The 23,684-nt window shown below is 37.1% G+C and overlaps 1 protein-coding gene across 1 annotated transcript in view; it reads right to left on the reverse strand.

The window, feature by feature from the left end:
• The window catches only part of KIF5B (kinesin family member 5B), a 44,123-nt gene extending 20,439 nt beyond the window's left edge, over positions 1 to 23,684 (reverse strand). The window contains 12 exon segments of the mRNA XM_011952952.1: positions 778 to 971; positions 1,635 to 1,783; positions 2,461 to 2,606; positions 2,910 to 3,014; positions 4,300 to 4,424; positions 4,574 to 4,661; positions 5,257 to 5,312; positions 5,863 to 5,911; positions 6,420 to 6,524; positions 7,475 to 7,548; positions 15,981 to 16,068; positions 23,478 to 23,684. Of these exon segments, the coding sequence (XP_011808342.1) occupies positions 778 to 971; positions 1,635 to 1,783; positions 2,461 to 2,606; positions 2,910 to 3,014; positions 4,300 to 4,424; positions 4,574 to 4,661; positions 5,257 to 5,312; positions 5,863 to 5,911; positions 6,420 to 6,524; positions 7,475 to 7,548; positions 15,981 to 16,068; positions 23,478 to 23,603 (1,305 nt within the window). The 5' untranslated portion in view covers positions 23,604 to 23,684.

Consider the following 23,684-nt stretch of genomic DNA (forward strand, 5'->3'; position numbering starts at 1 on the left):
CTTGTTCTTGCCTTCCATTCTTATGTTCTTAATTTGCTATTATTCATACTATTGACTTTACTTCTATATGCAAAGCAGGAAGATATTATTTCCACTCTATTGTGTTTCCCTTAATCTCTTACATCATCTTTTATTGGAATCTTCAGAGCCCTGATTCTAACAGTTGGTATCATTAAGGCTCCCAATGACCCAATGCCAAATTTTCGTTAGAACAGGGGTCCCCAAGTTCCCAGGCCACAGAGCAGTACTGGAAGCCTGTTAGGACCTGGGACGCACAGCAGGAGGTGAGCAGCAAGCATTGCCACTTAAGCTCCGCCTTCTGACAGATCAGCGGCATTAGAATATCATTAAGAGTGCAAACTCTATTATGAACTGTGCATGCAAGAGATCTAGGTTACAGGTTCCTTATGAGAATCTAATGCCTGATAATCCAAGGTGGAAGTTTCATCCCAAAACCATCTCTCCCACCCTGGTCCATGGAAAAATTGTCTTCCCTGAAACCAGTCCCTGGTGCCAATAAGGTTGGGGACTGCTGCCTTATAAAATTCTTTCAGCTTAAAAAGAGGGGGAAAAAAAATACACCCTCATACAGTTTCCACATAGAAACTAAAATTATGACTTATTTTGTTAATAATTTTTACAAGATTAACAGAAATCAAGGAATATGTATAAAGATCCTAAGTGCCCACAGCACTAAAATATGAAAAATTAGAAAATAAAAACACTCATGTCAATAGTATCCTAATATAAAACAGACCTAAATCCAGAAATACCTACCTTGTCATCAAGCTGTTTGTATAATTTGGCAATTTCTTCTTCACACTTTCTTCTTTCAGCATCAGTAAAATTTCCCATAACTCCAATCGTGGTTGCTGGTTTATCATTGGTAATAGCAATATCTTTATCCACCGTGAAAGCTTCCAAGTTGGCTTTCTCTTTGTCAAACTGTTCATCAATAGGCACCGTCTCCCCTAAAATAAGATGATAAAGTGGTTAATAAGAAACGACATGTCTAAAACTAATTTCAATTTCATTCCTTTAAAAAATTTTTTTTTTTTTTTTTGGAGACGGAGTCTCAATCTGTCACCCTGTCTGGAGTACAGTGGTGCAATCCAGGCTCACTGCAACCTCTGCCTTCAGGGTTCAAGCAATTCTATTGTCTCAGACTTCTCATTAGCTGGGATTACAGCTGCTCAGCACCATGCCAGGCTAATTTTGGTATTTTCAGTTGAGATGGGGTTTCACCATGTTGGCCAGGCTGGTCTCTAAACTCCTGACCTCAGGTGACCTGCCCACCTCGGCTTCCCAAAGTGCTGGGATTACAGGCGTAAGCCACTGCACTCAGCGTCGTTCTTTTAAACTTTTTATTCTCTGACTGTGTTATTTTCAAATAATCTGTCTTCAAGTTCAGATGCTTTCTTCTGGTTAATTAATTCTACTACTGATGGTCTCTACTGCATTTTGCTCATTTTATTTTTCAGCTCCAGGATTTCTATTAGATTTTTAAAAATTATTTCGATGTCTATTAAATTTCTTGATCTAGTCACTTACTGATTTTGCTGAACTATTTCTACGTTTCTATGCTCTAAATCTGTATTTAACAAACTTAAGATGACAAATTCTTAAGTTATTACCATTACGCCATCTGTTGAGTTCATTTTCAAGCCACTGAATGGTGTTCCGCAGGATCTTATTTTTTTCTTTTTCTTTTTCATACTTCTTTTTCCACTGTTCTGCAGTTAATTCCACATTGACACAAACTGTGTTCTTAATTGTTTTGGCCCTAAGAGATGTAATTGGAGGAAAAAAGTGATGAGAGTGCAATTATTTTTAATTTTATCTATATGGAATATATGTATATATGGCTAAGAAATTTATTCTTGTCTAGTAATCTCTTAGACTAAATACTAAAAGCCACAACCTATGAGGTTATTTACAACCCAACTAAATTTGAGTCTGCTCCAAAATCCGTCAATAGCTTAAAAAAAAAAATCAACAAACCACTAAAAATAAAAGACAAAGACCTATATTTTTCTGATTTGTTTGCAAGGCTGAATTAAGAAATTACTGTTGAAAGTCAAAGACGGAATCATCATTACTGATTTTCCTAATCATCTCATATAGATGTTAACCTGTCATGCATGTCTACAGGCCTAACACAGGATTACGTTTGCCAGGCTTTTACGTCATTATTTGAGTCAAATGCTTATTTTCTTTAATACCAAATTACAGCTTGTCACATAAATTTGACTAAAATTACAGCTGACTTTAATGTGTACTAAAACTTAAACCAAGCAGTATCAAAAACAGACCCACCTTGTTTTATCTGTCATCAATTCAAACTGAGTGTGTCTAGCACAAAACAATATGTACAGGTTTGAATAACAGCTCACATTTTCCTACATTTTATAAACAAAAGGTCTATCTACATTTAGGTTTTGTACTTTCTTAACAACAAACCTTTGGCCAAATAAGAGTGTAGATTTTGTTTCAGATTCATTGTATGATGATGGAGAGCAGCAAATTACAATAGTGGTTCTACAGTTGCCACCTAATGAATCTTGAAGGATTCTTGTCATTTTACTATCTCGATATGGAACATACGTCTGCATACAAAAACAAAGAAAGAAAACAAGACCAGTGGGTTTCTGTACAATAAAATGTTATAAAAATATGCTACTTTAAATAAATTAAAAGGTTATTTCAGTTAACTATTTGATATTAAAATGTGAACTAGGATATACATACAATATTATAAACTCCCAAAAGACAACTAACTTACACATACTGATTCAAACACAGTGAATCTCTCTCTCTCTCTCTCTCACACACACCCATGCACACATATACACCTATATTTAAATAATGCCCCATAAGGTAACAGGGAGATAGAAGACATGTATACTCACACTACCCTCAGCCAAAGCAGAAATGACATTTCCAAGAGCAGAAAGTGACTTGTTGATGTTTTTAGCTTCATCCAACACAGCACCTTCAGCTCCAGTTTTACTAACCTATACATAAGATTTCAAAAGAATGAAACAAAATTACAAAAATGTTCTTTAAATTTTCTAAAATTTTCATAGGTCATCAATAACCAGCAAAAAAGAAAAAAGAACATGAAAAGCTTCATGATCTTATTTGCCAAGCATTTACTCTTAGGTACCACCATTTCTTGAGTACTACTCTTAAGAGTTTGATTAGAGAGACATCAAATTTTATCTGTAGTTTGTAGGTACTCTTGAAAATAACCACTTTAAATGTAAATTTGTAGTTCATTAATCTGTTAGTTCCCTTTGCTACATTAGAAAAGAGGAACCTTCTAAAACTGGCTAATGCATAATGCTGATGTTGTAACTATTAGAAAACAGAAACTGAGTTTAAACTCATTATATAAGCAAACCTGCTTCTTCTAAAAAAAAAAAAAAAACCATGAAGTATCTAAATATCTATGTTGTGTGGCTTTTATTTTTTTTGAGACTGAGTCTCACTCTGTCACCTAGGCTGGAGTGCAGTGGCTCAATTCCGGCTCACTGCAACCTCCGCCTCCCGGGTTCAAGCAATTCTCCTGCCTCAGCCTCCCCAGTAGCTGGGATTACAGGCGTGCGCCACCACGCCCAGCTAATATCTATGTTAAAGATAGGTCAGAACAATAAATTAGCAATGTTGGCTGAAGAAACAGCTTAGGAGAATTCTCAACATTAGATAATCTTTGAAAGATGTGTATAAGACTTCACAACAGAACAGAACAGATGTATCATTCTAAGCAGAAGAAACAAAATTAGCACAACAGCAAAAATGGTCACAGAGGTCCCCATTATAACATTCAAACTTAATTTGATATAGACTAGAATCAGACTGTATAGAATTATAATAATGAAACAATCATCCAAAGGAAAGAAGCAAGTCCAACCAAACCAGAAAAGACTAATGGACAGTTACCAGTTTTAATAGGGACCCCACTGCCAATATGGATAAAATACATATCAAAAATTAGAAAAGGGATACCTAATAAAGTTTATAACAACATATGCCAAACAAGTTCTCACCAGGAACACATCTTAAGTCACAGAAACTGTTTATGAGTTGAACTAGACTATGGTCAAACAACAGTAACTTGGAACTGATTATTCAGTTAATGTCATCATAAAGCAATGGTATCAGCAGTTACAAATCTCTGGTTACCAAATCCAATTTCATAAGTTTTCAAGATGCAACAATGAATCCTGCATAACTCCCAATTCAAACTAAAGTTCACAAGGATGCTTAAATATTTATCAAAATACATGAAGACTTTACCTTTTCACTACCAGCTAAATCAACCAGATAAAGTTTTCCACTCAGCTTTTGTTCCGTTTGTGTGTTCTCTTGTTTTACATTAATAAGAAATATACTGTGACTCCTAGAGCTATGTTCATTCATATCTGCAAGGAAATTACACAAATATAAATAAACATGATTTCCTCTTAACAATTTCCCTAAAGCAATCTTATAACAATCTTATAATTAATCACTTGGATAAGGGATATTTTAAGCTGGTTTTAAATCCTAACCGGTGTTATTTTCTACTTACTTGTAACTGCTACATGTCTGTTGGATTTTCCTTCATCTATGGTATCCATAACTTCATCTGGACTACATACAAAACGCTCTGTGCACCCCTATGAAATAATTTTTAAAAATACATTAATGTCTGGCTAACATGGTGAAGCCCTGTCTCTAATAAAAATACAAAAATTAGCCGGGCGCAGTGGTAGATGCCTGCAATCCTAGCTACTTGGGAGCCTGAGGCAGAAGAATTGCTTGAGCCTGGGAGGTGGAGGTTGCAGTGAGCCACTGCACTCCAGCCTGAGCAACACAGCGAGACTCCGTATAATAAATAAATAAATAAATAAAGTTAATATCCTTTAAAAATGTATTACAGGAGCTGCCAGGCACGGTGGCTCAAATGCCTGTAACCCCAGCAATTTGGGAGGCAGAGGCGGGTGGATCAGGAGATCAGGAGTTTGAGACCAGTCTGGCAAACATGGTGAAATCCTGTCTCTACTAAAACTACAAAAATTAGTTGGGCGTGGTGGCACACGCCTGTAATCTCAGCTACTCAGGAGGCTGAGGCAGGAGAATTGCTTGAACCTGGAAGGCAGAGGTTGCAGTGAGCCAAGACTGCACCACTGCACTCCAGCCTGGGAGACAGAGTGAGACTGTCTCAAAAAAAAAGCATTACAGGGTTTTTCTAGACAACTGTACTATAAATACCTTCACATAGGGAACTCGGTTTTTGTCTTCATGAACTGAAAGGTTGGTCTTTGAAACTGAAAAAGAAAAATAAATATTAGCAACATTCTCCTAAAACTAACACTGGATGTGAAATAATTCAATTGATAGGCTTCTCTGAGCAGCCTAACAGCAATAGTTGAACTCAAAAAAATACTAAAACATTGCTCTAAAGCAGACCTTATAGACACAGTAGGAGATTTAAATAGAAACCAATGTAACAATATAGAATTTTAGGACCACTCCACCCACATTTTATAAACAAGAACGTTAACCGGGAGTGGTTCAATGGTTTGCCTAAGGACAACTTATCTAATTGAGAGCTGACAGAAGACTAGAACTCAGGGCTCAGATTATGTAACTCCCAGTCCAGTGCTCTAATTACTACTTAAGAAGTACCCATAAACATCGCTTTAAACAAGTTATTCTATTTAGAGGTATTCAACTAAAACTTTAGAAGAAAAAAAAATTCTATTTCCAATAACTTAAGACAGTTTCATACAGGTTACAAAGAAATAGTCTCGTATCTACTATTAAAAAGGAATTAACAGATGCTATTTAAAACTGATTAGCAAGAATTTAACTTACCATCTAATAGGTCCCTTATCTTATCCAAATATATTTCAAAATATGAAACCTAAAGGACAAATTTAAAAAACATCAATCAACTGAAATTATATAATAACTTACTCACATATTGAGGTCTGAGTGCTAGGCACTGTTTAGACTAGGAGAACAGTTATTAACATACCAGCCATAGTTCACATTCTAATGGGAAGACATAAATTAATCAAATTAGCTTAGTTATTTAAGCAGTCTTCCCACTGGACATAATTTACATTATCTTCATCTAAAATGAATTAGAATAGTTTTGTGTAGTAGAAACTTTCGAGTTCTGCAGTAAAGCAACCTCCTTTATTTTATGGAAGAGGCTAAAGACTTAATTATTTAAGTTAGTTAACATTCCTGTTCATCTAATGGCAGATGAACAAGAATCCAAGTTTACTAACCTGAATGATCTTTCAACTATGCCTTTCCATAAAAATAGTTTTTAAAATTACTTTAAAGAAACTAGCATTTATTTTTTTTTTAAGAACAGTATTCTTGCTGTAAAATAAAATACAAACATTCCTCAAGGAATTTACCTTAATATGAAATTCCAAATTTTCATCCATGGAGTAAATATAATTAAAAATATCTTGCACTATTCTTGGAATAATTCCCATGCCTTCTGGATCATGAAGTTTACCCTAAACAAAAAACAAAACTAGACTTCTTAGACAAATTATAAAACATGAAGTAAAAACAAAGAGTTTCAATCTACAACTTACAGTCAAGAAAGGATGGGAACTGTATTTTGTGGAAACGGCTCTGTAAATACCTAAAAAATCCAATTCAACTATTACACATACACATAGTACTGTACATCAACCACATGGGTTACCAACAGATCTTAACACTTCATTTAATCACTAGATTTAGGTTATCCATGCTTGTAAAATGTTCATTGTAAAATGAACATAATCAAAAAGATTTTAGTTTCTTTCCATATAATTCTACATTGCTCCTCCTGCTTCAAGGCAAATTCATGCAAACACTAGGATGTCCTTGTTCTCTATGATATGAAAATCAGTAATATCAATCACACTAAAAGCAGCAGTCATTTACTTAATATAGTACATTCAAATAAATGATAAAAACAGATGCTCTTTAGCAGTGGCAGAAAATCACAGGCTGTTTTCTAGAAGCAAAGCTATAGTGGGTCCACATCTATTATTAACAGCAGCACTGATAATTATGGCAACATTCTTATCAGAGAAGAGTAAGAGGTATTTTGAGGAAGGAGGAGCCAAGGAGAACAGGAAAAAGTTATTTACACTAAATAGAATCAACAACATATAAGCATTCAAAATTTCCCATATAACAGGGTGATAGAAAATTCTTGTCTAAAATGTTATTTTATGGTTATGCTAACTGATAAAACAATCTCAAATATAATCTCAAATACAGGTATCCCTTACTATTTAAATTCAGGAACTGATTAGATTCCAACAATGATGTTACATGCATATTATTAGTATGAGAAAAGGCAATGAAGAGTAAATTAAAATGTCTATGCATGGTGAAATAGTATCACAAATAATGAATGAATGCTGTATGTATTGCAAATTACATCTAAGCACAGATTATAAAATGTTACCTCCATTGTGTGTGTCTTCCCAGAGGATGTCTGTCCATATGCAAATATTGTTCCATTATATCCTTCAAGTACATCTATGAGAAAATAAGAGACTTTATAATTCAGGGGATTTTTTTCCTTAAGAAAGATTCATAAGAAATTACTTAAACTACAAGATGATAGGGTAGAGAAAAGGTTAAAAAAGAAATTACTTAAAGAATGTTACAGGGAAATGTGAGATGTTTATTCTCAGTGAGGTATAAAAGACCCTAAAAGACACACAAAGACACACACACACACCCTCTTTCTAATCCTTGCATACTAAATTCTGTACAATAAAATATTTGTGGGAGTGGCTGGGTGCAGTAACTCACTCCTGTAATCCCAGCACTTTGGGAGGCCAAGGCAGGCAGATCACGAGGTCAAGAGTTCAAGCCTGGTCAGCATGGTGAGACCCTGTCTCTACTAAAAATACAAAAAAATTAGCCAGGCTTGGTGGCGCGCACCTGTTGTCCCAGCTACTCGGGAGGCTGAGGCAGGAGAATTGCTTGAATCGGGCAGGCAGAGGTTGCAGTGAGCCGAGACTGTGCCACTGCACTCCAGTCTGGGTGACAGAGTGAGACGCCATCTCAAAAAAAAAAAAACTTTAGCTGGACGTGAAGGTACGTGCCTGTAATTTTAGCAACTCGAGAGACTAAGGCACAAGAATCGCTTAAACCCAGGAGAAGGAGGTTGCAGTGAGCTGAGATGGAGCCACTGCACTCCAGCCTGGGTGACAGAGTGAGACTCTGTCTCAAAAAAACTACCAAAATTATTTGTGGAAAGAGTGGCAAGAAAGATTCAGATTTTCTTTCTGCTAATATGAAAGACTCCATCAAAGTTTAGTACATAAAGGATTTATAAAGACATTAAAGGAAATATATAACATATACATGTTATGTTATAAAAATATATGTTACATGTATGTGTGTTATATATATATGTTATAAATAGATAACAATAGTAAATTTCTTAATGATGACCCATCTAAGCAATTTTTCTGGACCCAGACTGCTTTCTGTGGTCAATTAAGAAACAAATTTTAAATTCCATTACCTATAATAAAGAATTTCTTCTATCAGCATGTATCTCAAATGTCATTACTCTACATTCCAAAGCTTTATGTGATCAAAAAGAAAAATGTCCTCTGCCAATTTACATACAGATGAGATTTTAGAAACGAGACTGATGGTTAATTAGTAGCTAATCCTCACAAACCCCTACCTTCCTCTTTATCGTACCCACGAAGTATAACACTCAGTCCTACCTCAAAATCAATTACCAAGAAGTTCCCATGAAAAATCAAAATTAATTACCAAGAAGTTTCTATGGAAAAAAAAAGTTATGAGACAGGGTCTCCCCTCTGTTCAGAGTGCCATGGCACAGTAAATAGCTCACTGGTCACTGCAGCCTCGACCTTCTGGGTGTAGTAAGTAAGCTGCCTGCTTCAGCTTCAAGTAGCCAGGACTAGAGAGACACATGCCACCACGCCTGGTTAATTCTAAAAAACTTTTTGTAGAGACAGGGTCTTGCTATGTTGCCCAGGCTGGTCTCAAACTCCTGGGCTCAAACAACCCTTCTGCCTCAAGCTTCACAAAGTGCTGGGATTACAGGCCTAAGTAAGCCCCTGCACCTGACCCTCCTATGAATTTTTTTTTCAATTTTTTGCCAGCTTCTGACATTAACATTTAAATATATTCCTTTATTAGGTCAAAGGGGGAAAAAAGGCAATCTTTTGATTTCTGGCTTTCGAGGATTTTGTTTTTTGTTTTTGGTGACAAGAAAAGTACTATGAAATTACATTCTATTCTAGAGGAAGTCAAAATAAAAAGAGAAGCCTCTGTTGGAAACAGAATATAACAGTGAAAAGTAAACCAGTAAGCAAGCCAATCCTTGTTTTTATTATTTTTAAAAGAAAAAAATAACCCCAACATTGGGCACAACTAACTAGATAATAGATTTCCTACAGAAACATTTATTAATGAGAAAAAAGACATCATTACTTACTTCCCTGGGAAGATTTTAAGAGACTCCAAACATTTGAAACTTTCCTTCAAAATCTTTTCATTTTTCAGAAGGAAAGCAAAATTATTTCATGTATCACATTCACTTCTTTCTCGAAACCAATTCCACAACCCACCCCCAAAATATCTGGGTAAAAGTCTCATCCTATGTGTTCTTACAGTATCTGCATTTAATCATAATACTTACCAATGAGTATTCTGTCAATTTACTTGTTTGCTTTACTTACCACCCTGTCAACTCCTCAAGGTCAGGACTGTGTTTAACTCCTAACACAGTGCCTGGTACTCCGGAGGAACTCAAATGCTCATTGAATATTTATTACCATCATCAATGTACAGCATCTTTCTAAAGCCTCCCTCACCCTTTTTAATATACTTTTGTCATTCCTATGAGAAACAAAGGTGGACAACTCTCAATAAGTATTACTTCTGTCATACTTTATCAACAGAAAAAACATATTTAGCCAGTGAGATAACAGCTAAATATTTAGCTAGTGAAATCACGTTTTAGAAAAGTCACTTTGTATCTCTCTGAGCTTCAGCTGCCCCCAACAAAATGACTACTTAGGGAAAAGCTCTGAGAATTAGAAGTCATCATATGAAGTTACTATTAACATCTGAGAACTTACAATGAGTCAGGTTCTAACTATTTTTTTATATATTATTCTATTTAATCATCACAAAACCCCCTGCACTGTACTATTTGTTTTTTGCTTTTGAGACATTCTTGCTCTGTCACCCAGACTGGAGTGCAGTGGTGCAATCTTGGCTTACTGCAACCTCTGCCTCCCAGGTTCAAGCAATTCTCCTGCCTCAGTCTCACAAGTATCTAGGATTACAGGTGTGTGCTACCACACTCAGCTAATTTTTGTATTTTTTGTAGAGACGGGGCTTCACCATGTTGGCCAGGCTGGTCTTTAACTCCTGATCTCAGGAGATCCACCCGCCTCGGCCTCCCAAAGTGCTAGGATTACAGGTGTGAGCCACCACACCTGGCCTGCACTGTACTATTATTGATGAGATGAGAAAACTGAGACACAGAGAGGTTCAATAAACTTGACTGTAACTCCACAGCTAGTAAGATGAAGTTGAGATGCAAATGCAAATAGACTTGGCTCCAGAGACCTGCTCTTAACCACTGTACTATATATTCAAGGAGCAGAGGAACCAAAATAAACACAAGGCAGGCTACATCTGGAAAACCCAAAGGTGAATACAGTGGCAGAGAGTTCATGTCAGGAAGTCATGGTGGAAAAAACAGGAAATCTACAAAGACCTGATGAGATGCTTATCATATATTGGGCACTGAATAAATAACTACTTAACACAAGGGAAACAAATCACTCAGATTCAGAATTCAAGAGAATACAAGCGGATAAATCTTATTCAAAAGAAACAATTGTATCTAACAAATCTACAAATAGGGAATGGTAACAGCCTTACATATAATCAAATTATAAACTTGTCCAGACAATTATGAGCAAGTGCAATCTCAATGAACTTGTCAGTGACCCAGAGAGTACTACCTGCTTTCAGGTCATTACTGGCAACTTGCTCATCAAATCTCTATCTCAAAAGAAATTCCAGCTGGCCCATCATTCTGCTGATCTTTGCTTACCAACAATTTCTAACCATGGCTTCCCATCCAATCTGTTTAACAATGATTGTCCCAAGTACATTGTCCCATGTATTTAATTGCTTTCCTGTCCTCACACCTCTCTAGGTACCTACCCCTACGCCATCCTTCTCCTTAAATACGTGTATTACTGGTAACGCTGCCACATTCATATCCTTGTCCAGGACAAGTCCCACCAGCTACTACATACAGTCTCCTCCAAAATGGTACAGAGCACTTGGGTGAAGATAAAAGGAAATCATGGCCACGTGATACTGACATAAATTACAAAGGTTGCATAGAAGAAGAAAGAGATTATGATAGAAACCTTGTATTCTAACACTTGCTGGAAGTCTGATTTTGTGCAGTAGAAATAGCTGAGACTATGAGTTTATCCCAAATACAACCATGACTGATTGAATTAATAATTTCCTCTAAGAAGACAGAGGACACATGGCGAGCATGGTGGCTCACGCCTGTGATCCCAGCACTTTGGAAGGCCAAGGCGGGCGGATCACCTGAGGTTGGCAGTTTAAGACCAGCCTGACCAACATGGAGAAACCCCATCTCTACTAACAACACAAAAATTAGCAGGACGTAGCGGCGCATGCCTTTAATCCCAGCTACTCAGGAGACTGAGGCACGAAAATCACTTGAACCCAGCAGGCAGAGGTTGCAGTGAACCGAGATCGCGCCATTGCAGTCCAGCCTGGGCAACAAGAGCAAAACTCCATCTCAATTAAAAAAACAAAGAAAGAAGAAGAAGACAGAGGCCACAACTAGCAGTTGATACCTGTTTTGTGTTTAACAACTCCTAGTACCTATTTTGCAGAAGAAGAAATTGAGATTTGGAAAGGTTAGGTAACTTGCCAAAAGTCACATAGCAAGAAAGTGGCAGAGCCTAGAATTCAATCTAGGACTGTCTGATTCCTAAGATTATACTCTTACCATATTACAGAAAAGGGAACTATTATCCTGAACACAGTTCCAAACAGTAAAGCAGGATGAAGAAGGGACTGAAATTTTGAGAAAAGAAGAGAAATTTCAGGAAGCTAATGATTTCACCTTAGAACTGCAAATAGTAATAAAGCAGAACAAAAGTAATAGATGCATGTATCCTAAATGTCAGGACAACAGACTTCACCTTCTTCTTTTCCTAAAGGTTAGGTACCACTTAAAAAACAACAGATTTTGAAAAACTCTGAGTATGAGCCTATTATTAAGAGACTATGTAACTAAGGATGTACAAGAGAGACAGAGAACCCATCAGAACAGCATGAGAAAGATAAAAGTCCAGGATAAGTAACTCTTAGAAAACCAAAACAAAATAAAAACTAAGGCCCTAAGAAGAACTTTTAAAGTCATATTCAGAAAAAAAAAATGAATGAATGAATGAATGAACCTGAATTGCTTAGGAAAGACCATAAAATATTAACTGATGATATTATAACGGAGGTACTTCTGTTTACTACCATCTTCCACAAATATGATCCTCAAAACAGGACAACAGAATAAACATCGTTGAGAGAGACTTTAAGGTTGATGTGGAAAGTATGATAGCAAAAGAATGGCTTCAAATGAGCCCAAGTTTCTAGTTACTAAGGAGGATTACATTCCAAGGATAAAAATCTCACAGCTACTGTAGATTAGTTTTAAAAGCCAAAGAGAACAAAGGTAATAGAAGACACAAACGTTACATACATTTTCAAAATGGGAAAAGCAATAGATTATGAAATACATATACCAAATTTCATTAAGTAAAGACTATGGTTGAACTAACCTCATTTCCTGTTTGGATATGGTTATTCAATTGGTACTTTGGGCAAATACTAGACTCATGCACCAACGCTTGATAAAAGGATTCAAGTTTTTCATCATTTTCTTGTGAGTATGTTGACAAATTAAGGACTAGCCAACTGTATAGGTAAGAGGCTCTGAGGTCGGCTGAATACCCAAACAGTGTGATTTAAATAACTGCCAACAATCTTATTCATTTTAGAAGATTAAGCTAGGGACCATGGCCCATTAAGCGCTTTATAAATGATTTAGAATCGTATTTTTCAAACTTCAATGCCTTTGACACTTTAATAGACTTATCAAATGTGCTGACAGCCAACTTACTAGATCCCCGGTAAGATACAAAAATAAAGCTCAAAATATGATTAAAAGCTAAAATGAACAAAATGGAATCTACACCTTAAAGGTTTGCTCTCTGAAGTGCAAGTATGGGGTGGGGTTTAAAGTAGGCAGCAAGAGATACAAAAACGACCTGCATGTTCAAATTGCCCATGAATTCATGAATCAGTAACTTTCTATTAGTTAATAGAAAGCTGATGTAATTTTAAACTGTACTGATGAGACAGAAGTATGTCTCAATCAAAGAAATTGCGTTCTATGATAGATCCCTCTGGAAAACCACATGATGCTTACAACATGATGACCCTGTTCCTCTTTGCTGCAGTCATTTACACAATTACAAGTGTTAATTCTCCTTCATTTTACTAAGATTTCAGTACCCAGTTCACTCCCTCTCACCAATACCATTACTGCTGTAATACAACAGTATTGGTGGTTTCAAAGTCTGTAGCAGATAATCCTACTAAAATAACCTGGCCTCTCAGCTCCTCAACCAAATTTTCTGCAATCTTATTTATTCTTTCATTTTTATTTTAAAAACAGAGATGAGGTCTCGCTGTTGCCCAGGCTGGTCTCAAACTCCTGGCCTCAAGCAATCCTCCCACCTCAGCCTCCCAAAGTGCTGGAATTACAAGTGTGACCCACCATGTCTGGCCTTATCTTTCTTTACTACCTCAGAAGCCAACTCTATGACAACTCCTTTTCCTTTTCATTACTAACTGCGTTGCTTCCATAATCTCAATTTCAAGTACAGATAATACTCAACTTACAATGGGGCTACTTCCCAAAAAATGTATTGTAAGTTGAAAATACCTTAAGCTGAAAATGCATCAAACACATGTAACCTACCAAACACCGTGGTTTAGCACAGCCTACTTTAAAAGTGCTCATAGGCCGGGCGCGGTGGCTCAAGCCTATAATCCCAGCACTTTGGGAGGCCGAGACGGGCGGATCACGAGGTCAGGAGATCGAGACCATCCTGGCTAACACGGTGAAACCCCGTCTCTACTAAAAAAAATACAAAAAACTAGCCGGGTGAGGTGGCGGGCGCCTGTAGTCCCAGCTACTCGGGAGGCTGAGGCAGGAGAATGGCGTGAACCCGGGAGGCGGAGCTTGCAGTGAGCCCAGATTGCGACACTGCACTCCAGCCTGGGCGACAGAGCGAGACTCCATCTCAAAAAAAATAAAAAAATAAAAAATAAAAAGTGCTCATAACACGGACATTGACCTACAATTCAGCAAAACCATCTAACACAAAGCCTATTTTATAATAAAGTGTCAAATATTTCATATAATTTATTGAATACTATACTGAACGTGAAAAACAGAATGGTTGTACAGGTACTAGAAATACTGTTTCTACTGAACGTGTATCGCTTTTCCACCATCATAAAGTCGAACAATTTTAAGTTGTTCTAAGTCAGGGACTGTCTGTATTCACCTTCTATTACTCCATCCAGTACCCTGATTCCAACAAAGCTTTGACCCCACTGAGATCTACAACCCACTAATGTCATCACCTTTTTTCACTGCCCTTTAGCCTCCCTCATATCCTTATTCCTGTAACTTAACCACCTTAGATCCCATAGTCCACCATTATAATCACTCCTTTGACTATTTCCTCAATTCTCTTGTCCCCCACTTCCCTCTTTTGTACTCAGCTAGCAAAACTCCAAATGGGCAAAAATTCAACTCTTTCAGCAGCTAACCTTGCGTGGGCCCTTAATACTGCCTGGCAATACTCTTACACTGCCTGAATCCATCCATTTCATGCCTTTTCCTAGAACCTCTTCCCTCTTCCTCATCTCCATGATGACTCTCCTCCTGTATTAGACAATATGGAATTGATATAATGAGTACATCCACATTTTCCCTCCCTCACATCTATAGACCTTTTTCTATAACTCCACTTTATCTCCTGCTACTAGGATGAACATCTGTACTCCTATGCTATCCTAATCTATCTACTTTTATACTGAATCTCAACTCCTCAAATGTGGTGAATGCCACAACACACATTTTGCCTCAATCTAAGAAGCAGTTTTTAACAACTACAGCTGTAAAAAACTGAAATAAATCATATCACAAAGTAATAGTCATTCCTTTGATTAAACAGATTTCTACAGTAACTGGAAGTAACTCCAGATAAACAACGAGTACTCTCAAAGCTTTAAAATTCAATGGTTTTAGAAAACATAAAATTATAAATATCCTTGTATAAGTTACAGTATTAACTCTTCTCACATACTCTTCTCACCCTTGGCAACCCTTGTTAAATTCCTCAAGGGATATAGGTAAGTCTTTGGGGAAGGAATAACAATGGAATGGAAGAATGATAGACTGCCATTTTCCACTACTTTTTAGAAATGTGTCTAGCCATTTTGTTTTCATTCTCATGCTGTTCTCTTTCTAGAATTGCCACCTTGGAAACTCTCCCAGAAATATCTAATAGAAATGCATCTCTCAAGAATAAGTGTGTAACACAGTTCTCATAATACCCTTAATTAGGTACTGTATATAATTAATCATGGAATTTCAGCAATAGAATATTTACTAATTGTATTTGACCTTTTTATTATTTGAACAACTTTCTTCTGCAATTAACTTAGAAGAAAGGAGCATTAAAATGAAAAAGAGAAAGTTGAGTAAGTAGAAAAGATCACAAACTTATTTACTTATTGCTGAGACAACTCAGCAGGTTAAATATATTTACCTTTAACAATCTTCTTTGCACAGTCATTATACACTTGCTCTTGGGATGTGCTTGACTGGAACACCCGATCAAATGCATAAGGCTTGGACTGAAAAACAAAAAAGTGTTTCAACTATACAAATTAGAGGTAAAGGAACCTTTCTAACCTTTACAGATACCATCATATATTTAATCTTCAAAATAGTATACCTAGTATGCATAATTTAATATCATTGAATCTTTGAAATGGAAGGGATCTTAGGAATCACCATATACAAACCCATTAGAATAAACTCCAGGAAAACATGAATGGTCTTTAGTCTTTGCTGCAATCCCAGGGCCCAGTAATCACAACTGTAATTCCCAGTAATTATAATTAGCACTACTATGGCAGCCAAATATTGCTGAGTGATTTTTATTTTTTTAAATACTTATTTAAAGACAGGGTCTCGGTTCTGTCACCCAGGCTGGAGTGCAGCGGCACAATCACTGCTTACTGCCGCCTCAACCTTCTGAGCTCGAGAAATTCTCCCACCTTAGCCTCCTGAGCAGCTGGGACTAGAGGCATGTGCCACCATGCTATGTTGCCCAGGCTGGTCTTGAACTGTTATGCTCAAGAGATCCTCCTGCCTCAGCCTCCCCAAGTGCTGGGGTTACAGGTGTGAAACACCATGCCTGTCCTGCAACAGCTTTTCAAACATTCTTTCATTTAACAAATACTTATGGAATGTGAGATGACATGCTAGAATGATAACCAAGACAGATTCCCTCTGTGCTTTAGTGGAGCATAAGTAATAGTGGGGCAAACATTAAACAATTAAGTGATCAGAATTCTGACTCATACAATTGAGTGCTATGAAAGCGCAATGAGAGCATATAGGAGGAGAACCTAAGTCTACAGGAAAGCAGAATATCAGGGAAACACGCTTGGAGAAAGAATATTTAAGAATGGAAGAATAAGCAGCAACTAATTCATCATCACTCTTTCCAGTATTACTCATGAAGGATGAAAAAGGTTTCGTGTAGGAAAGTAGTCTAGGCATTGGGAGGATGCTTAAAGATCCTAAGGCAGAAAGAACAGTATAGAATGCAAGAAACCAAGGGAAGTTGTTAAGTTGAAGTACAAGGAGCAACGATCAAATGCAAGTATCAAAACAGTTAAAAAGACATCATCTTATTCTGAAAACAGCTCTGATCTTCTGGATCCCAAAAATGATACTGAGGACTCCATGGACCACTCTTGGAGAACCGCTTACATAGTCTGAGGAGCCAGAGGTATTGAAAAAAAATCAGTGGTGTCCATGCAAGTCAAACAAAAAATAATTTTCAAGGAGGGAGTGATTATGTCAAACATAGTTGTGAGGCTAAGACAAAACTAAAAAGTACTCAATGACAAAGGTCAGATTGGAATGGATTGAAAAAGAATGGGAGGTAATCAAGTGGAGCAGAAAATCTGCTGTATGTCTAAGAAAGTTTTTTTTTTGTTTGTTTTTTAAAGACTTGTAAGACCTGAGGAACTTTAAATGCTTGCAGGAACAATTTAATAATCTAGGAGAAAGAGTAGGTATCCGAAAACAAGTGGTAAGGGGTTCTATGTATTTGCAAGTATCTGCATGCTCTCTAGTTTCTTCTAAAGGAAAGAAAGGAAGCTGGTCCCTAAAACACAAAACAATCACGACCCCAGAAAAAGCCCTTAACATTAGAAAACACTTTCTAGGTCTTAGCTGAAAAAGACCTACCACACTCCACATCCCCACCTCAAAGTCTGAAATAAAAGTAACAATGAACCAGACACTCCTAAAGCTGTTCCCAATTCCCCTTTCCCTTGCTACCTCCCAATAGGCTGGAAAGCCAAATACCTGCTAGCCTAGTCTCCCTGCAACTAGTAGTCACATGACCAAGCTCTGAATAATACGAAGTGGTAGTCTGTTTGAGGTCTCTGAGAAGGGTGTTGTTATCCTGATAAAAAGGACCATCTCAGCTGAAACTGCCCTTTCTCCTTCCTGGAATGAATGCCTGGAGCTGTAGCATCCATCCTGCAAATATGACAAATAGGATGATGAAAAGCAACAGCAAAGGATGACAAAGTATAACAGAGTAAGGAACCGTGAAGGACCTATATTCAGGCTTTCTGTTATGTGAGAAAAACATCCTCTTATTATTTAAGCCACTATTAGCTGTTGGTTTTCCCTCTAAAGCCGAAAGCATTACTGACAGATATAATAAGCTCATCTCACTTTGGCATCAATTTAAAATAGGCATCAATGTCTGATTATTCTTTAGTTATGACATATGTGAACATATCCTTTTCTTAGATGCTACTGAAACAATTAACATTCAATTCTACAGGTGTGGCTAAAAGAAATCTATTATGTTACTGCTGACACAAGATATATTCATGGTGAACAATTCTGAAAACAAATGTTAAGTATAATCAAATTAACAATCACCACCCAGAAATGAACCATACTAATAGTTTTTCTATGCAAAAATAACTTTCCCTTCTCATTTATTCAGCAGACATTCATTTAGTGACTATAAAGATATGAGATAGTGTAGATGAGTAACACAATTTTAGAAATAATTAGCACAGACTGTAGCGTTCAAAGAGTAATAGAGGATAAGGCCAGGCAAAAACCTGAATACTAAGTTAAGCTGTATACTTGGATCTAACATAAGTGATCAAGTGATGTCAGCTGAATTTTATATATACATATATACACACGCGCGCACACACACACACACACACATATATATATTTTTAAAACAGTCTCACTCTGTCGCCCAGGCTGGCGTGCAGTGACGCCATCTTAGTTCACTGCAACCTCTGCTTCCTGGGTTTCAAGCGATTCTCGTGCCTCAGTCTCCTGAGTGGCTGGGACCACAGGCACGTGCCACCACACCTGGCGAATTTTTGTATTTTTAGTAGAGATGAGGTTTTGCCATGTTGGTCAGAATGGTCTCAAACTGACCTCCAGTGATCCACCTGCCTCAGCCTCCCAAAGTGCTGGGATTACAGGCATGACCTACGATGCCTGGTCTTAATTTTTACATCAATAGAAAATAGTGCTCCTAAACCATTTACCAAGAGATATGCCAGACAATAATGTAAACAGCTTCACAATAGTAAACAGTTTTAGTAGTAAAGCCTGCCTCAAAAGTACTTTATGAAGCTGCTTACTCTTGTTACCAACTCAAAGCAAATATATAAACTACCACTACAACCTTACTAAAATAATATAAATGGCAACTATTAAAAGGTTAACACACAAACATAAAAATAATTGAGACTGGAGTGATTATCTTTCTAAAAGTTATTGTTCAATAAAAATTAACTCAAGTGCTTAGCATTAAATTGACAAAACAGTCTTCTTATCTTGATTGCAAATCCAAATTATGATTTTGTAATATTAAGTAAGGCAAATGTTTTAATTAAAAGATCTAGCCATAAATTAATGACTTACTCTGGCTTCCTGGAATGAAAATTGACTTTGTGATAAAGATTATTTCTAATGGTCTATAATTAAGGCATATCTCTATTTTTCAAATAGATTAAACAAAGAAAAACTCATCTGGACATCTGTATTTTTCAAACCTGGTTTTAGCCTCAAAATTTACATTATGTAACTTTTAATCCCATGTATCTTCAAAGATCCTCGAAGTTTCAGATTTCAATTTTACTAATAACTCCAAGTCACAAGATGCATTCACATCTGAATGACGCTTTAAGGGGACAAATCAAAAAGGAGTAAATTGATCTCGACTGCATACCTTAGGTTTCTTAAGGGAAGTGATTCCTGTTTTGAGTATGCACCAACCAGGCTGAACACCAAATTTGGTTATGAAGGACACCCTTCTGGCAGGGATATGTCTTTCTCTGGAATTCTGAATAGCTGATTATTTCAGATCACTTGGGAGTGTATTATATTAGATTTTCCTTAGTTAGACACTATAGTGGGCTAACATTCCACAACTGTAAAAGTATGTGATGATGGTTCCTTCCCTCCTCCCCTTCATTTTTCCCTCTTAAGGTAATCAAGAAGGTCCAAACACCAAATCATTCACTTGAAAAGGGAGAATCTTGTTTTGCTTTAGGCAAGGAACTGGGCAAGATTATCTAATTAGTTTTATTCTCTTCTAATTCCTCTGAACTACCACAACTTGTTTTTGGAAGCCTTTACGGTGTACCATATAAGGAATAATGATTTGTAAAGATACTTAATGATGCAAATAAACCATATTCTACTTTCATGGTTCATAAACAGGTGTAATTTTTTATTTATTTTTCTTCCTGGAGTTTTTAGCAAGCTCCTAATTTTTTCTATCATTTTTTTTTTTTCTGGTGTTTTCAGCAAGCTCATTTTAAAGACATAAACTGTTTCCCTTGTCCTCCTTGTTTTGCAGGTAACAAGTTCTCTAATTTAAAGCAAATAGTTTATATCACTTATAGACTTTCTTAAAATAATTCATTTCATTCAATGTTACATTTATAACACTTCACAAGCACTTAATTAAAAAATAAATTCTGTATTAAAGGCTGTACAGCATACAGAGAAACACTATGAAATTGAAAGATTTGCCTGCCATGGTGTCATATTAAAATCACTGATTACATGAGTAGCAGGAAAAAAGTTTAGACAAAGTATTAAAAACTGAAGTTAGAAGAAAATCAGAATCCTTAAAAATTACTTTCTCCATGAGCACTGATTATGCTTCTAACAGCATCAACTAAAATATTCTCTCAATTTTGATCTAAACAGAAGATTGTGTACAAAATATTCTTAAATCATGTTTTTAAAAATTGAGTTTTAAATGCTGCATTGCAGCAATTCTCTCCTAAACCGTTCATTATGAATCAGGATTAGAAACCAGAAAAAAAAGAAAAAAACAAACCGAGAAGATTTTACCCAGAGATTTTCTAATTCCGCTCCTCCTGGCTGCTCTTATAACCATTTACAAAAGGAAGTAATTCATTTAAAACACTAAACAAAAATACGAGACCTCAGTAATTAATGTTGTTACTATAGGCAAGAAACTAGTCTCTGAAAACAATGAACCAAAACATGTTGCCTTTCATTTTTTAAAGCTGTTATTTAGTTGTAATGTATTTTTGCTTACACTTAAAAAAAAAAAACAGGCTGGGCACGGTGGTCCACACCTGTGATCCCAGCACTTTGGGAGGCCGAGGCACGTGGATCACCTGAGGTCAGGAGTTCTAGACCACCCTGGCCAACATGGTGAAACCCCATCTCTACTAAAAATACAAAAATTAGCTGGGCATGGTGGCGCGTGCCTGTAATCCCAGCTACTCGGGCAGCTGAAGCAGTAGAGTCCCTTGAACTTGGGAGGCGGAGGTTGCAGTGTGCTGAGATCACCCCACTGCACTCCAGCCTGGGCAACAAGAGCAAAACTCAAAAAAATCTCAAAAATAAAATCAACCAACCAAAAAACAACTAAAATGCTTATCAGTTTACCTAAAGGTTAACTGTTCATTATACATTCACAAACCAACCTATACATTTATTCCTAATATTATCGTTTATATAGAGTACAGAAATTTTGAAACAGAACTTATAAGCAACTTCTTCCCAATGGAAACCTAGAATAAATGTATGTTTCCTTTATTCATTTTCCTTTAGTTCTTTCTTCATAGTTTATGTCATATCTGGGCCTCATCAAAGGTTACCTTCTAATCTTAATACATTTTATGATTCCTAAATTTTAGCATTCCAACAAAAAGAATCATAGTGATAACTACAGATCTGTGTAAACACAAAATCTGAATAAGACATTCTTAAGACAAGTGTAAAAGGAAAAATAGGTTTGTTATGTGCCAACCACTGCTGAAGCTGATCAGGTACTGTAAATTACAAAAACTCTTAAGAAACTAATGGCCTCAAGTGTGACAACTAATCTAGGCCTTGAAAGCCTCCAGACTATATGCAAAATATACCATCCTAAAGGAAAAGGATTACTGCGCTTAACTACTCCTACTCCGCCTCTGCCGGCCTATGATGTCATTTACACAAGAGTTTTTCTTGTGCACTTGTTAACAAAGAACTGGCCTGACGGTCTTTACACAGTAATAGTTGGCAGTTGTTAGTGGCCTAATGACTTGCTTGCCAAAGGCCTACCAAGGAGCTAAGACATTCATTTTTCGGAGCTGAACTTTGGAGAAACTTTCACATCAAAATCCTAAAGAACTTTAGTCTGTCTTCAGTGTCAATGCTTTCAATCATCCTTGTCCCATCTCCTGTAACCTCTGCCCTATTTCCAAATTAAATAGCTCCATACAGTTATTAACTACAGAATGACATTAGAGGAAAAATTAACATATTAAAATTTCATACTACGGTACCAATGTAGAGAGTTAGTTCTACTACACAGCATTGCCAAGAAAGACCAACATAATTTAGTCACAGTTCACTGTTTCGTATGCCATACTTTACAATTAATTTTTAATCTCCTTCAACTAGGAGTGCTATTTTCTCAGACCTTTCAATGCCAGAGATCAGACCTTAAAAAACCCTCACATTCTGGTCTCACTGACAATGATCACTCAACTCTAGTTATGTTTTACATTACAAAAAAACAGTATCTCACTGTTCTTGGGATTACCAAAGATCAATTTTCTTCAAGATAGACCATAATTGCAGAAGTATGACTCTAATACTGGTCAATTTTTATCTTTTTCATAAGCTTGTTTTTATAATACTTTGATATAAAAACAAAAAGCTGATACTTTTTCCTAGGCTGTTATCCCATAAAACCTAGCAAGAGTGCGATTTGTCTTTCGGAGCACTTATCTGACCCAACCAAAGTCGGCTAGGTCTGCTAGATTAAACAAAATTGATCATTCCGATTAAAAAAAAAAAAAAGCTCAACTATTTCTTTCTACTATCATCCATTTACCATTTGTAATTGTTAACATGAAAAGTCATTCACCACTCAAAAAGTGGTGGGTGAAAGTTTGAGGTGTAGATAATATTTGTAGCTGTTTGGTGCCTTTTCCTTCTCCCAGGGGAAAGAATACGGTTCAAGGACTGGTTATGTTTCTATAAAACTAAGTTATCTTTACTAAAGTATAATACGGCTTGTCTCAGAGCTCAATGTCCCCAGCTGAACTTTATATAAGCATTACATATTTTCTGAATGGCAAATTTGGGGTTAATCCAAAACACCAACAGTATCCGTAATTGCACACACAGAAACGCAGACAAATGTGCACTGAACTTGCTCCCCGGACGTTCCTCCGTTGCCCCAGGTGGGGGAGTGTCCAGGGCTGAGGCTGGGCGCCTCCCGTCTCCCGGCGCCGAAGACTGGGGTGGGGGCGATCCCGGAACGCACGCGAAGCTGCGCAGTCTCCCTCCACTGGGTTATCTGAACCAGCAAACCCCGCCGGGGAGGGCTGGGGACACCGCTGCCCCCTTTCAATTCTGCACCCTGCCACTTCCCTAAACTCTCTGCACAGCCCGGCCCGAAGAAGCGGGAGGAGGGGTGCCGGCGGGGGTCACTCACCGCGATCACGACCGTGTCTTCTCCCTGAAACTTGGCGATGTACTTGTCGCCGCGATTCACCTCAGACTCGTTGAGAGGTCTGAAGCGACACATCACTTTGATGTTGCACTCGGCCAGGTCCGCCATCTTTCTCGCAGCCGGGGCCGGCGGTCGGGAGCCACTCCCGGCTGCTCAGTCTTGCAGGGAGCGCGACGGGGCCGAGGGCCT

Source organism: Colobus angolensis, unplaced genomic scaffold (genome assembly GCF_000951035.1).
Source record: "Colobus angolensis palliatus isolate OR3802 unplaced genomic scaffold, Cang.pa_1.0 Scaffold352, whole genome shotgun sequence".
In the NCBI taxonomy this organism is placed as follows: Eukaryota; Metazoa; Chordata; class Mammalia; order Primates; family Cercopithecidae; genus Colobus; species Colobus angolensis.